This window comes from Electrophorus electricus, chromosome 1 (assembly GCF_013358815.1).
Source record: "Electrophorus electricus isolate fEleEle1 chromosome 1, fEleEle1.pri, whole genome shotgun sequence".
Taxonomy (NCBI): domain Eukaryota; kingdom Metazoa; phylum Chordata; class Actinopteri; order Gymnotiformes; family Gymnotidae; genus Electrophorus; species Electrophorus electricus.
This window is the reverse complement of record NC_049535.1, coordinates 13,862,368-13,878,743: the sequence shown is the minus strand read 5'-3', so window position 1 is coordinate 13,878,743 and position 16,376 is coordinate 13,862,368. Positions and strand designations below refer to the sequence as shown.

Below are 16,376 nucleotides of genomic sequence, written 5' to 3'. Positions count from 1 at the left end.
TACATAGATTCTCATAACCTGTGGGGATGATGCAATAGAACAAACTATTCTCTAAATAATTTGTAATTATACTTTGGCATCAGATCAATTTAATTAGTTTTACACACATTATATTTTGCCTGCACCCATTTTCATCACTATGCATAAAACAAACGAGATGTTCCTAAAAAGTTCTTTGGTGGCACATTACCTATGGGGACCAAGGACATTGGTTACACCAATTGGTGTTAGTGGCACATGACTATAGCTGCATTCTGTTTTTCAGGTACAAAGTACAGGTTGACAAGTTTGATTACAGTTATTAATATAGTTATTACAATGATTACAACTAAACAATTATTGTAATGCTTGCTAATCACTAAAGAGTAATTGTGATACCAACCTGGCCAAGATGTCTGGAATCTATGGCTCCAGCCCTTGGGCATATACTCCCGCTGTCTCTCTGGTGTTCTGTGTAACGTAACTTTGTCAGAGCCAGGTTGGTGTCCTCTACACCAAATACCTTTAACACAACACATAAAACAACACAAATATTTGGATTACTTTTAATGGGGAGTGGAGGGGGCTTTACTAATTATGATTAATTTCTCACACAGCCTGGTACATGTCCCTAAGTATTTCAGGTTTGCCACTGCTATGCCATTACTAAAAATTGACTTTGATTTTGACATCTTGATTTTATGATCCACTGCATTTACACTGGATAACCAGAAACTTCCCTCTTTTATATTTTGATAAAACAGAATATCAGACTATACTTATAATAATGTTGCTGAATTTATCTTAAAGCTTGATAGTTTTTTTCTGTCTAACCATAAGGACTTTGAGGTAACCACTAATGGTTGTTCATTACCAGAGCCCCATATGTAGTATATTTAGAAGCTTTTCACATTTTGTAAGGATAAAAAATGTTTTTTCACATTTTGTAATGCTTGGCACATCCTCAACATCCTCAAATCATCTTCGGAGTGTTCCTATAAGCTAAGCACATTTTTCTGTGCTGGGGTTCTCTCATTCTTTACAAAATTATTCAAGCTCAGCCCGGTTGGGGAGTGTTTGTGCATAGCCTTATTCAGGTCTATTCAGAGACGCTCTGTTTGGTCTAGCTGGGCAACTACAGAAGTTTTCTTGAAGCCACTCCTCTGTGACTCAAGCCTCATGCTAATGTGCCATCCTGAAAGTCCAGGTGTACCGCAGATTTTCTACCCTCCCTTTATCTAAGAGTCAGGTGTGACAAAGCTGCCATTCCTGTTTCCATCTTGTAACGCAGGAGGCTTGGCATGATGCAGAAACTAACTGTGACGTTTATTTAACATACATAGCACAATGAAGACAGTGAAGCACACAGGCTAATGTATAATCAAACACAGACAAACAATGACTAAACAAGACTTTATATTCATGCACGGTAACGATATAAAATGAGGAACAGGTGTGATACACGGTGAGGGCGTGGCCATGCAAATGAGCACACACACACACACACACACACACACACACAGGGAGAGGTTTGGGAGGAGGGGGCCATGCCGTGACAGATCTCTTACACGTGTTGACACTGTTATTTTAACTACGAATTTTTAATATGGTATTTGTCTGTATAGAAATTATGAAGCATGTAATCAAAATCTTACATATGATAGAATTTTTCACCGACTAGTCCAACCCACATTGTATGTTAAATGTACCTGAAAGATAATGATAATAATAATAATAATAATAATAATAATAATAATAATAATAGCTTCTTAAGGAAACAAATGTCATATATGCCCTCATGTATGCTGTACCTTGTCAATCATGAGCCTGGCCTTCTCCTTCTCTGTATTACAGTTCTCCAGTTCAATAGTGTAGGTTCCCCTGTCACTTTGATCATCTGCCTGACTTCTGTGAGAGCTTTCTCGTGTCCTATCATTGCCTCTTTGGGAAGGGATAGCCCTGGATCTGCATGGTGATGGATAATTCCTTCTCTGCCCAACCTCACCCCCAACTGGAGGCATCTTTTTCAATGTAACAAAGGGTTTGTTCTGGAAATGGTCTTCTTTTCTGCAGAAATTTCCCTCTGTCTTGTGAACACCTGTTCTCCCTATGTCCGGAATAATGGCTCTCCGGCTGCTGAGCTGCTCACTGAAGGCATTCTCAGAGTCACTCTGTGTGCCATCCTCATGTTTACTGCCTAAGAATAAATAAGGAAAAAGAATGAGACAGAAAATAACACAACAGATATGTAACCACTGACTTCATACTGGAGATTAATTAAGGTACATTGTGTACCTTACATTGTGTGTAAGGTACATAAAGCAATCCTATAAACATTTCCACTATCACTGCACTATCATTGTACACTCCAGAAAAGCTAAAGAAGTGTACCTCTGAGGTTCCTTAGTTGTACAGGCACATCACTTTTCACACTATCTCCATCATCTTCAGCTACAGATTCTGACAGTGCCAAAGGCAGCTCATTCTGTGCAAGCCAGTCTGCCACCTTCACTTCTGCTGCAATCATGGCCGACTGCAAGGCACTCAGCTCCTCCCCAGCACCTCTCTTTGGTCTCACATGATGGTCCTGGTCATCCTTGGTGCTGCGATCTTTCCCCCTGCTTGCAGCCACTGTGTCAAAGTCAATGGTGAATGAGGCATGGCCATGGGTGCTTCCCTCAGGTACAGGGGCAGTAGATGTTACTGTAGCTCCTTCTTCAGTTGTAGGGAGGCTGTCATTAATGCCCATCCCTGCTGAAATGGCTTCCTTAGAGGGGATCTCAAAGTAACTGGGTTCTTGGACTGTAGAGTTCTGTGCCATGGTTCCAGGAACTATTTGCGTCTTTACTACGTCCTTATTACCTGTGAATTCATGGAAACATACCATGTATGATTAAGCAAATACACAAAATAGTCAAGCATTGCATTGCATAAGTTCACCTGGGTCACACTTGAATTGTCTGCGGTCCAAGGTCTTGGCATCATGCTTTGCTGCGTTTTCATCATCTACATCTCCCCACCACGATGGTTGCCCATAGAGAGGGGTTCCTCTGGGAACTACTCCAATGTCCCCTTAAACAAAGAGAGAAGGTGGACAATTGTAGGTCTACATGTAAAACATATTTAAAAAGATATTCAAAATAGTTCAAAATATTGATGGTCGGTTCAGTTGTTATTGGTCTGTTCACTAATCATTGAAGGGTTTGTCGTCCTGTTCTATCAGAAACTTCCAAAAAATAGTAACCTGAAGAACAACAAATGACAATCCAGAAAAACAGACCATGACACAACAAATTCCTTTGTCCAATCCAAACAAACTAATGCAGACCACAATGCATGTATTTCAAAGGTTCAGCCAATCACAATAGCACGTCTTACGCAAATGTTGAATCAAAATATCAACCCACACAAAACTCTATATAAATGCAGGCTTTCTATGCTTTTTGTATGTGCACCAACAACTGCACTGAAGATGCCTCTTAGTTTGGTGATGAAACATTTGTGTTCAAATTATCAAGCCTGGCGAACAGACCAACAACAATTGAAGAGATAAATTTGCTAATCTCACCTATCTTATCTTCCTGTTTGGGTAATTGTTTTGGAGGTTTGACCATTCCCTCTTTACCACTCTCAGCTGCTGTAGTCTCAGAATTTCTGGTACTCTTCACTGTTGAAGATGCCTTCACTGTTAGCTGAAGCTGGCTGGAAAACTTTTCATGCTGAGACAACATGAAGCAGGCACAGGTTTTAAAATCCAAGTACAAACAGTGATCCTTAAAGCCCATAGTTCTTGTCTAAATATGTGTTGATGATTATAAACCACCCCTTCTAAAGTAGTGTCACAAGAACTTTTGGACATGCCTCCCTGAATCCCAACTGTGCTCCCTATGCTGTGCTCCCCTAAAGCTTTCTTAATTTCATCCTAAAGTGTTTTTGGTAGCATACGAAGAGCTAGTGAATAATTTAGAAATGTCATGGTCAATAATGAACAAAGATTTTCCCATCTTTTCATCTCAGCCACAACATATGAAGATGAAAAGGCCTCATGTGTCAAGCAAAGCTAGCAAGACTCTAAACCAACTGATATAAAATCTGTTTGTCTGCATTTGGACTCAATATCCAGTTGATATCTGATTGAGTGACATTGTTGCATCTACTTGGCATTCTACTTTGGCTAATGGTTTGATGAGATCACTGATCATTGGTACCTGTTTCAAAGCCAAATATGCCACCAAAAAGCATACTTGTCCAATTTCTCTATTTCGTCGACAGAGATGCTAAGAAAGCTGCAATGAGGAAATGTGATGTAAGCAACATTAATTTTATGATGATCTCTCCTTTTTGTGATTCACCTGATAGTGAATTTGGTTGGGTACATAATTCAAATGGCAAGCAGCTGGTGCACTAGACAGTATTTTTAAAATACATTGTTATAATTGGGTCACCTTTAGTTTGATATTTGTTGGGTTGGGGGTATGTTCTATTTACTCTTAGTAGTTTTATTTTTCTTTCAATAATCAGACTGTCGTTTAAAATACCGGTCACTTTAAACATTAGAATATTTTTTAATATGTCACTGCCTATGGTGCAATTTTTGTTATGGGTAATACTTCCAGGTTTGTAATATGTAATGTTGCAATATTAAAAGAAGGAATAATGTTGTAAAAAGCTAATATGAAAATAATATTTTGTAAGCAGAATATGTTTAAATGGATGTTTAAAAAAAACCCACCTCTCAGCTAATGAGCACCAAGCTTTGACATGTTTGGGTTGTTCAAAGTAAATACTAGCAGTTAAGTAACTTCCATCTACATCAGCAAAAAGATACTATTTCTTTTAAAAATTATCCTCAGCATATACCTGTCTTTAATCTAGAGGCTCCTAATGAAGACTTTATAGATTTAGTTTTGTATTATTTTGATATATAATCAACATTTTAAGAAGTTCACATTGCTTATTAGGGATTTTAATTATGCACAATATGGACGGTTAGAACAACCCCATCCTTCTTCTAATACACACAGACCAAACAGGATTTGTTAAATTAAGATTTGCTTCTGATCATATACACCATGTTGTAAATGACATTATAGGTCATTTTAACAGAATCAAGGTACCAGCATTGATGTTTTCTCCTGATGCATTTGAGTGTTGAATAAAGGGCCTAAATACTTTTGTGAAAAAGAGATTCCAGTTTTTGATCTTTAATACATTTTGGAATTCTAAAACATGTTTTCACTTTTTTATTGTGGGTGATGAAGTGTAAATTGATTGGTAAACATGGCAATTGCATCCAATTAAAATCAAATCCACAAGACAATAAAGTATGCAACAAGTACAGGGATCTTCTACAGAAAGTAATATGGATAACATTGATCCCTTAGTCTTTTAAATTCGAACTTACAAATGGGTATATTTGATTGGTACGCCACACACACACACACACACACACACACACACACACACACACACACACGATGATGATAAATGCAAGGCACAGTCTAGCAGTGGGTTTATTGTCTGTGATTGTATAAAGAATTAGAATAAAGACAAAATGTAAAAACCAATTATATATCAAAAAGATTAACACACTTTAACTTACCCTCAGTGCTTCTTCTGGCACATGCAATTCTCCTTGCATAACAGTAAAAAGGTTGGTATGTGTGCATGGTTAAGGGCAAAAGAAAACCACTAGTCTTCAAAAATGAACTTACGTTGCCTTCTAGAATTTGGTCTTATGGGTTTTCTCTTTTGGATCAGTACCAATTTGATTTCCCTATGTAACATTGAGACAAGATGGGATGCAAATGCATACATTAAAGTTCTTTAATATCACAATGAGTAGATAAAACTAACAAAGTGACAAAGAAACCAAACACAGACAAACAGCAACCAAAAAGGGGAGAGAAACCATGACAGAACCAATAATAAAACAAATGGAAGTTAAACAGAAAGCATTAAACGTTAAACAGGAGCACGTTCAAAGACTGACAACTAAGATAAAACAAAGTTTAAATACATAAGCTAATGAGGCACAGGCGACACTAATATTGTGCAGAGTAAACGAGCCACAGGGTTAAATAAGAACAAAACTAAAACCATGGAGTACATGGAAGGCATTGCAGTGGGAACTGTAACACAAGGGGAGGGGCAGCCATGACACTTTAAGATGTCTATTTTCCCATACGCAGAAAAATTGGTTTCCAGAGGTGGTTAGCGTAGCCAAAAACTGTAGTCAAGTAAAAAAAAATGTTATAGTAAAATACTAATTAATAAAGCATAAGTAAAAGTAGTCATTTAAATTAGCACTTTAGTAAAAGTAAGAAAGTACAGATGATTTTCAGTTATATTTGGGCTCCCTCTTTAGTGTCCAGCAACAGTCTACCAACAAGTGGAGGGACTCCACGTCCCTTCAGACCACTTTTCCTTACTATATACACATAAAAATATATGAGTACACTAGGGGAAAAAACGGTGTGTGAGAAAAATTCTAAAAATATTTGGATACAGTGTGCACAAATATATAACAGAACAAAACAGAACAGCAAAATCACAGCTGGATTTCAGCAGCACATAAAACACTACATCAATAATAAATCATAATTTCCCTTCAGATTAATTGTAATAAAATTAGGTTGTTGCCAACTTCAAATGATGTATCATCTGAATTGGATGGAACCCAAAAGCAGCTTTATATAAAATCACTAACAAACCTTAATCTTTATAACAGTGGATGCCTCTCTCTGGAAAGAATACCTCAGCATGGAGCATGCATTGCTGAACACCATCACTTAATTTAGTTGCTGCATTTATTACTCTTTTCTGTAGATTGTAGTTTCTTTATATGTAGCTAAGTAGCCATTGTTTTTCTATAAGAATATCCTTGAAGTCATCGGATTATAACACTTGCAAATTAATAATGTACATTAGGAGAGAGCATAGATTTCACATGCAGCTAAAGGATATGGCTACCTTTCATAAATTTTATCATGCACCATTGCAGAGAGCACCCATTTAATTCCATGTGGGGAAATCCTGCCCATTTAATGTTTATGTTGGACTACTTCTTGTTATCCAGTAGGCTAAAGCAAAGTAGTGGCACTCAGTGGTCCTCCATAGAAATCTCTGTAACCCTCTCAACCAGTTCAAGTCAATCCATCACAAATGGTTTAATGAAACCCAAAATTTGTGGTGAATTCAAATAATTTGAAGAGATATGAATGCACATAAACAGAGTAAATGCACATTTTTTGACAATGTACTAGAGTAAGTATATAAAGTATAATCTTTTAAAACAACTCTTTAAAGTACATTTTGTTAAAAAAATTACATAAGTAAGTTTAAATGTGATATTACTCACCTCTGTTGTATGATGTAGAAAGAAGTGATTAGAGGGTTACATAGAAGAGTGTCACTGCTATGACAAAGTCTTGAGCTTTCCGTCACTGTAGCTTATATACAGTGATTTTACCACAGTTCAATGGCACATACAACAAAGTACCAATAACTCCTTTAACCATGGTAAAATCACTAGAATACAGTTCCTAGTGAATTACTGTTTTAAAAAATGGCAACAAATCAGGTTACAATATATAATTAGTCTACACCAAAATTTGCATTTATGTTTAGCCAAGTGGTAAGCATTACTGTCTTTAGTTCTTAATACGGCGCTGATTGCTTTAAGAAATTTATATTTCTTTGCATTGTACTTTCTCATATTCATAGCACAGAGCTGAGATTGAGCTCAAACTGATTTAATATTTATTATTTCCCCAAGAGATTTATGAGAGACAGCCTTTGAAATGAAAGGAAAAACAATTTCTAACTATAACTTTCTCTTTTATGAAAAAATATACACTGCTTTAACACATAATCGTTTTGTTTTGGTTTCTTGTCTAGCCATGTGTTTTCTGTTTGCTTGATTCAGTGCCCCTACCTTTGCTTTCTCTTGATTATTGTGTTTCATGTTTGCTTTAGTTTGGTTTTGTTAGCCTCCCTGTTTTCACTACCCTTATTAAAACATCTCCTTGTGCATGTATCTTGCATGTCACTTTGAGTTACAGAATAACTGACCAAACAAAGATGCAGAGGGAGGACCTTACCAGGCTTGTTGAGGAAGCACCTAAGACTGGGAGACTGCTGCATGTCCTGTGTGCAGGTATCAGTCATATCAGTGGCAACTCTTATAGACCTTTAGAGAGCAGGACATTATCAGGTCAGTGATGCCAGTTTACGAGGCAAAGGGAAGTAAGGCTCCACTAGTCCTAAGAGCCTCCCTGCTCTGTTCCACCAAGGGCGTTGATGGTTCTTATATGGTCCTAGCTGTCTCTGCCCAAGTGCCTGTGGTCCCAGCTGTCCGGGGCAGAGGTAGTTTTGCATCTGGATCTAGCTCCATCATGGCCCAGCAGACCTCTGCAATACCCACTGTAGGAAGGACTGAGGCTCACCCCGCAACAGTAGGTCCTCATCCTGAGCCCGTGCTTAACACGCCAGAGGGTGCTCCCCCAGTGCCTGACTCCTCAACAGTCACTCCTTTTACATCTTTCACACCAGAGGGCACTGGTGAAGGGCTACAGGAGGGCGCCATCTTTGGGTTGCCTCTTCCACACTTTGCACCCCAAATGGCACTGCCAGCCACAGATGCCATGCCTCCTCAAGTCTCCTATGTCTCCTGTGGCCGTCTCAACAGCCCTCACATCTCCCAGGTCTCCATTAGCCATTCCATCTGCCTTCCAGTGTCCTGTGTCTCCTGTGGTCATACACCGTGGTGCTCCAGTGGCTGTTCTGTAAGCTTTCCAGTGTCCTGTGTCTCCTGTAGCCACTCCTCGTAGCACTCCTGTGCCTGCCTTGTAAGCCTTCACGCCTGCATTTGACCTTTTAATCCCTTTCCTGATATGATTTGTTTTCATTGCCCTTATTAAAACGTCTCCTTGCACTTGCCTTTCACTTTGTCACTGCCAGAGCATTACACCTACATATCCTACATTTAAAATTAGTATTTACATCAAGCAGCTGTGCATGTATCATAGGCTACATGGCAACTGCCAAGTGATTATTGATTTTCACAAAATATTTCAGGAGTTGCAAACTCCTTTTTAGTTTGCATGATTTAGTTTGCATGATTTTAGTTTGCATGATTTAAATGATTTAAGAGAGAACTCCTAAACTAGAAAATTTGTGAACATACTTTGTAACAATCATAGAAGTGAGCCATCAATATACTTAATCATATAAAGCACATATGTGCTTTAGGTAATAAATATTAATACCAAGCTTGATATCTGTGGCTAAAATATTAAAGGAGTATCAAAATGAAGTATCAAGTGGCTTGTTTCAAAGGAAGAAGGGGTGAAACAAAAATTTGTACAATATGATGAGCTTAGGCTGTAGCTTAGAGTATTAAACCGTATCAAAAATAATGAGTTTCTATAGGAAAATAAAACTATTAAAGGTAGAAGAAGAGATAAAAAAAGAGAAAAAAAAGTACAAGCATGTTTTTTAGAATCAACTGTCCCTGAAATGCAACAAACCACCGAAGCCAATACCTCACAATACCTTAATCATATAAGCAATTACCTTACAATACCTTAAACCTAGAACCCAACACCTCACAATACCTTAATCTTAGAAGCCAAATGTGTCTCAACTCTATAAACCATTCACAGCCAAACACCACACACAACCCCCCCCCCCCCCCCCCCCCCCAGAGGTAACCAATTTAACTTTGAATAAAATCACTTGAATAACTTAAATATCAATACATTCTTACACATTCAACAGCCCACCATACCCACTACATCTCCAAAACCCCATTCACACCTGGCATTGACATGTGTATTTGGTGGTCAGATCAAAAGTGGCCAGCACTACATGTGAGCATGGTACAGTGCATCTCTGAGACACATTGTAATGTAATCATTCAGACATGGTCTGGGGTGCATCAAGTCACATTATATTTATTCTTTGACCTGTAATGTATCCTGATGCATCCTTGACAACACTGAAGTACCACCCATATCAAGCACACCATTGCCTTAGCAATGCCAAGTTGTTGGAATAGAAGACAAGCCAGGGAATTCCATTTTTGATGCAGTAAACACACCATTTATTGAACAATTATAACAACAACAGAAAAGACAAAATGGTGAAAGCAGGGGAGATGACTAAAAAGACATACACACAAAGGGCATGACACTCTCTAAAAATGCTAATTAATCTAAAAGACACTAAATTAACACACATACGCTCAAATTAACTTTTTAAAATAACAAACAATTTTTGACAGCTTTACAGCCTGCAGGGGTTAAACTGCATGTAGTTGAACACTAAACATAGACAAACAGCTGCTTTTCATAGTTTCGTTCTGTGTCTCCTCTCCTATTCATTCATAAGTTGGCCTAACAGACCACACCATCAAAAAGTGAGGAAAGATTTGTGGGACATTTATGTCTGAAAATAAATGCAGTGGAAGAGTGATGTAGAAAATATGCACAGCACTTCCATCAGCAGATATTATGTAAGACATATCATCACACGTGGTCAGTCAACATTCACATTCACTCATTCACAATGCCAGGTGTAAATTTGCTATGCCCTTTTTTCAGTTCCTTCTGATCGGATCAACCAAGATGCATGTTAATGCCAGGTGTATACAGGACCTATGAACAACACACAAATTTAAACTGCCCAACTATATGGTGTTCCCAATTCTTTCAAACATATTTGTCAATAAAAATTTTGAGACCATGGTAACAAAACCTAAGATACTTCACTATTCAAAATTGAAAACAGATTCTTTAGCTCTTCAAGGGTATTCAGCTCACTATGTCAAGGCAATATACTTTACGTCTTCCTGTTCTTCTATTCAAAAATATAAAACCTTTTCACAGTCTACATCTTTTGACAAATAACTATCAACCTTGGCATAAAAGGAATAATAAATATGAATTAAGCAAATTGTTTTATAATAATTACAACAGAAAGAACTGGGTATTTCATGTCAATTTAATTAGCTTGGCTATTTGTTTTAACAACACTGTTGACCACCTTATGTTCTTGTGATAAAGATCATTCAGTCTGTCAAACAAAGGTCATGCAGTTTGGCTACACAGGTCTCATGGCTGCCAATTCTGTCTTTGTTCCAGTAGTGGTCCCCTGTTTTGTGTCTTTTAGAATTTGATGAAGGTCTTTAGCAACACTAAAACCCATTGTCTCCCTCATCATCCTGGAAATTGCATCCTTGCCGTGCCATAAAAAAATTCATTTCAAACCACAATTGTGCCAACACAATCAGCACAATCTCCACAACACAAAACAGTGCACACACTGTTTGCCACTTGCATATTCTGATTCCAAAGCATTTCTAAAGATCCACACAAAAACTATAGAGTCAGGTTTGTAGAATGGTCATCCTAATCCCTTGACTTAAACCTTATTGAAAGCCTGTGTGTGAACTGAATAAGAATCAAGAAAGGAGGACCATATACCATCATAATGCAAATTCTTTTCATACTAATTAAGGATGTCACTCTGGAGGGAACTGTAGATTACACATAGCATTGAAGTACAGAAATCACATTATAAAACATGTCTTATAAACCATATCTCTGCATTTAAATAATGTTCCATTATAAATCTTGCAGCTCAAAGGATATCATAGCCAAATCTCAGCTTGTCATCTATTTTCAGAGTCACATACTGCTGTTCCTGTATCCTTACATCATTCACAAATGTCTGTAAGGGAGAACAGAGAATATTTACTATATGCTCTTTAACACATAAGAGTGTATTCTTTAAACTGCAATTTGCTCATGGTCTATTACCCCATTAAGACTGCCCAGGTCCTTCACTTTATGTTCATCTGAAGCAGCTTCATAGTTGATAACAGCATGCTGCTTGTCCACACTACGTGACTACAGGAACCACAAGAAATTACTACTTTACATTCTAAAGGTGACAGCACAGCATCCATTTATGTGATACTCGATTCTAAACAGAGGTTCTTTGCAACAAATTATAGTACAAATTACACATACAAATTATCTTTACAACAGCTGACATGACCTTAATGAAATATTCCAGTGTAAACCTTAAAGAAATTGAGCATTCAGTATAATTAAATTTTTTTTTTGCTTAATAGTGTTTGTCAGTGCTTGGTTTTGCAGTTAGATTGTGGAAGCAAATTTATTGAAGTCTACGGGAGGTTATCATTTCAACATTGAAAAGTTAAATTATAAGAATCTCTAAACTCTAAACCTGACAAATAACAGAATTCCTATATACTGCAACTTGCAATTTACTTTACTGCTCCATACTTGATTGAATGTTGTGGGTAGTGATGTGTTTCTGCATGGCCTCTTATGTTCTCCAAGAACACTGTTTCCAACTTTATGCTACTCCAAATGCTACAAATGCCACACACACACACCCACCCACCCACCCACACACACACACCCACACACACACACACACACACACACACACACACACACACACACACACACACACACCTGATCATGTGATTACTAACCACGTGGACCTGTGCCTAGTTTTGCCTCCTTTGTTTCTCCTTTTATATAAGCTCACAGGAACACTGCAGTACTGTGCATTTCTCAGTGACTCTGTGCTCAAGAAGTGGCCTTGAGTGTTAATGCTGCTCTGCTGCATCTCAGCACCTTGAGACTTGCTGCAAGCTTTGTTCTATCCAATTTTTTTTTTATCTTAAAGAATAAAGAAGCTATGTTCCTGCACTTGTATCTTGCTCCCTCCCTTCAACATCACACTTGCAGTTGCTTTGTATGGTAACATTTCTGCTTTATTGCCAAACATGTTTGTGAGATCAAAACTGCAGAAGTTGATCTTGTAAATAAGAAAACTGCTACTGTAACTAAGGGGCAACTGCTAACTAATGTGCTAGCCCACTACCTCTTAAATTAGCTACAAGTAATGATTTACATTTTTGGCAAGTAAGTCATAATACCTATTAATGATAGTCAAAACACTGAGGAGGCAAAGCCACTAAACTGTGTAAATGCTAGCAGTTGTAAGCCCATTTTTCAAATTAAAAATTGTGCCCCACAGAAGGTTATGGGAAGTTATTTCTGCATGTCTGTTATATTTTGTATTCCACTTGTGTGTTGTATGTGTTTTTTCTTGGTCCAGCATCCAGTTTTCCCCTCCACAACTCTTCACCTGCTCTGTGGGTCTGCTGACCATCCCTTCAAAGACCTGACCCTAAACAAGACGAGGACACCTCCCTTGCGATGCTCACTTCACATGTGTAGCTTCTTTGTGTTTTTTTGTGGTTGTGAGACATTTTCGTGACTTTGACTAGGTTGTGTTCTGACTCAATTTTTGCTGGGGAAAATACCATACCACACTAAACCAAGATAGAGGCTGGGATCTACAACACAAAGCAGGACCCCAGATGCAGGCAGTGCAAAAATGTCCCTGAGACAATGCAGCACATAACAGTGGGAGGCAAGATGCTAGCAGGCAGAGCATATATGGAGCACCATAACCAAGTGACTGGTATAGTATACAGAAATATCTGTGCCGAGCACGAGCTGGAAGAACCAAGGTCCAAGTGGGATACACTACCAAATTTAGTGGAAAATGACCATACTAAGTTCCTGTAAATAAGATTAGATGGTAATGGATAACCAACTGGACAAAGTAGTTAGAAGATAAACAGCAGAACAGGACCGTAGTGACAGATGTGGCAATCCCAAGCAATAGCAACAACAAGAACAAGGAATACGAAAAGCTCAAAAAAAATACCAAGGGCTGAAAGTAGAGCTAGAAAAGATGTGGAAGGTGAAGGAACTGTGGTTCCCGTGGTAATCGGAGAACTAAGGGCTGTGACCCCCAAAATGGGAGAATAGTGCCAGTGGAGGAACATCTGAGATCTCTATCCAAAAACATGCATTCCTGGGAACAGCTAAGATACTATGCAGGACTCTCAAGCTCCCAGGTCTCTGGTAAGAGGACCCAAGCTTGAAGAAAAATACTGCCCAGTGGGTGAGCGTGGAATTTACACACACACACACACACACACAAACACACACACACACACACACACACACACACACACACACACACACACACCTACACCTAAATATAGAAATTGCAGCTCTTTTCCTAGACAAGGTTGAGACACTAATTCTAAAACCAACAATGTACATTAATTTAAATTACACTGAATGCTGAAAATTGTGTTTGTGGGTTAGCAATGGAATATTGTTTTAATACCAGCTGTTACCAAAAATACCATTCCACTTTACACATAATAATGAATTTAGATATTATGCATTTTCTGTGTTTTTACTACCCAAACTTTATGCTCAAATATTTTCTCTCTATAAAAGTACGTAGTGCAACTATAATGACTTAGTATCAATACTACATTAATATTCATTTTACAATATTAAAAATAGATCTTGAAGTTTAGTAAGAAAGGAATCTTAAAGTTGGTTATGGTAAAAGCAGCTCACCTGAAGCATGAGTTCACAATCATCCCGTCCCACAAAAATCATCTCTCGGGGAAGACGGTGTCTTGTACCTCCATCGCTCACCAAGAACCAAGAAGTCAGACTCATCTTGAATTTTCTAGTCTTCGTTGATCACTTCTAATTTTTATGACATACTAGAAGGAAAAAAACCCCAAACAAACAAACAAAAAAACCATCTGGCACAAACCCTCAAATTCCAAGGATAGAAAATAAACATACTGAAGCACTGAAAATCCCAAAAGGTTTTAAAGTCTTTGAATTGTTTAGTAGCGGTATAATCAAGTGGAATAATCTTGAAGATACTTTGCCACACATTATGCTTAAGAAAAGGCAAGATAACAAAATTGACAAACTAGCCTTTCTGGACTGTGGGATATACAAAAAAATGCAAATTGCAAATTCAATATTGAAGTCTATAGGAAGTCCACTCATACCAATCAGTATATAACTTGACTCACCCACACTGAATCACAAGCTGGGGTGATTAGAGCTATACAGCGGAGAAGAATGCAGCAAATGTGCCAAGCATCAATTAGTATAAATTCTGAGTACTCACACTGGGTTTTTAAAACAGGCAACAAAATCATGCAGAAACCTGAGATGGACAAGTACAAGAAAAAACAGAGCAAATGAAATAACACTGTCACTTCTAAATGTGGCTGATGTGCCCAAGAAAAACAGAATGATATTCAACAGGCATCACATTCCTGCACTTTTCAAAATCCAACAACACATCGAAACAAATTTGTACACCAAAGGACCATAAACAAGTTGAGGTACATAATGTATGCATCAAAAAGACATACAACAGATCTGCTCAATTAAATTCGCTTAAATTAAATAAATCACGTGAATGAATACAATCATAACACATAACACAAGCAATGATGCTTGCAGTTACAAACCAACCATAGGCAGTTGCACAAACAAGTAACAAATATATATTAAATATAAAACTGTACATTTTGCACATGAATTGCTAGTGGTGTCCAACAGCTTTGTATTATGTGCTAATTTGTATAGGAACCTAAGGAACGAATAGCGCATGACTAGCCCTCAGTTTTCTGACTTGACTTCCGCGAGATGTGAATGAATCAAAATTAAATTAAAAATATTTAGGTACTTCCAAAGTATAAATAGCACTGTACTTCCTGCTATCCTTTCTTACGCCTTAAAAATAGAAAAGTCGAGGATTTTAATGCAAGGAACGCCCCTTATTTAGCGAAGACAGCTGAATCGTTATTTTCCAAGCTAATATTTTGTCGCAGTCGTTGGTCATGCACAGTAGTTGACGACTACCTGACATTACATTTACTGTGACAACAACCGCCGAAGCAGATTCTAATATATATATTATTATGTAGGATAAAAAACATTAATATTTCGACACCGGCATTAGTATCTTCTATTTCATAACGAACAGACAAAACGCACAAATTGACAGTCATCGTAATACTGTTTAATAATACAATCTAATACTGTTTTAGTTCTGCAACGGAGTACATCCCTGTCGTAGAAGGCCGTGTCGTTTTGTCTACACAGTCAAAACAATTATCTACAGTCAAACATGAGCTAGCCTATATTCGGGTGGGGGAAATGCACATTCCTATGTTAGGAGTGCTGTCGAAAATTTAAAAACGCAAAAGTGACTAGTACTTACCTTGTGTATTTATTTTTGTTAATCCCATATAGCCTAATTCGTTTACAGCCTGTTCCACCTCTCCCTGCCCAGCCCAGTGTTGCAGGTCTTCATTCTTTTTCTGGACTCATGGTGGCGCTGCAGTGTTAAAAATTTCTGTAGAAGCCTTGGTATAATGATTTCCTTGCGCTCTCTCGTTTGAAAGAATTTTAGTAACCTCAGTCATGTTACCGGGGATTAACACAAAT

The 16,376-nt window shown here is 37.8% G+C and overlaps 1 protein-coding gene across 5 annotated transcripts in view; it reads right to left on the bottom strand.

The window, feature by feature from the left end:
• cep170ab (centrosomal protein 170Ab) overlaps positions 1–16,233 on the bottom strand; it is a 46,544-nt gene extending 30,311 nt beyond the window's left edge. For 2 of the 5 annotated variants that reach the window (XM_027013903.2, XM_035535073.1), the window contains exons 1-11: positions 16,150–16,216; positions 14,948–15,084; positions 14,472–14,623; positions 11,802–11,891; positions 11,634–11,712; positions 5,582–5,640; positions 3,548–3,698; positions 2,920–3,051; positions 2,371–2,841; positions 1,791–2,176; positions 383–502 (exon numbers count right to left, since the gene is read on the bottom strand). In XM_027013903.2, coding sequence (XP_026869704.2) covers positions 383–502; positions 1,791–2,176; positions 2,371–2,841; positions 2,920–3,051; positions 3,548–3,698; positions 5,582–5,640; positions 11,634–11,712; positions 11,802–11,891; positions 14,472–14,576 — 1,593 coding nt within the window. In that variant the 5' untranslated portion in view covers positions 14,577–14,623; positions 14,948–15,084; positions 16,150–16,216. Of the gene's footprint in view, positions 1–382; positions 503–1,790; positions 2,177–2,370; positions 2,842–2,919; positions 3,052–3,547; positions 3,699–5,581; positions 5,641–11,633; positions 11,713–11,801; positions 11,892–14,471; positions 14,624–14,947; positions 15,085–16,149 lie in introns of all 5 variants that reach the window. The other 3 variants (XM_027013912.2, XM_027013920.2, XM_027013929.2) reach the window with 3 other exon arrangements.
• Between the last annotated feature and the right edge of the window lie 143 nt (positions 16,234–16,376).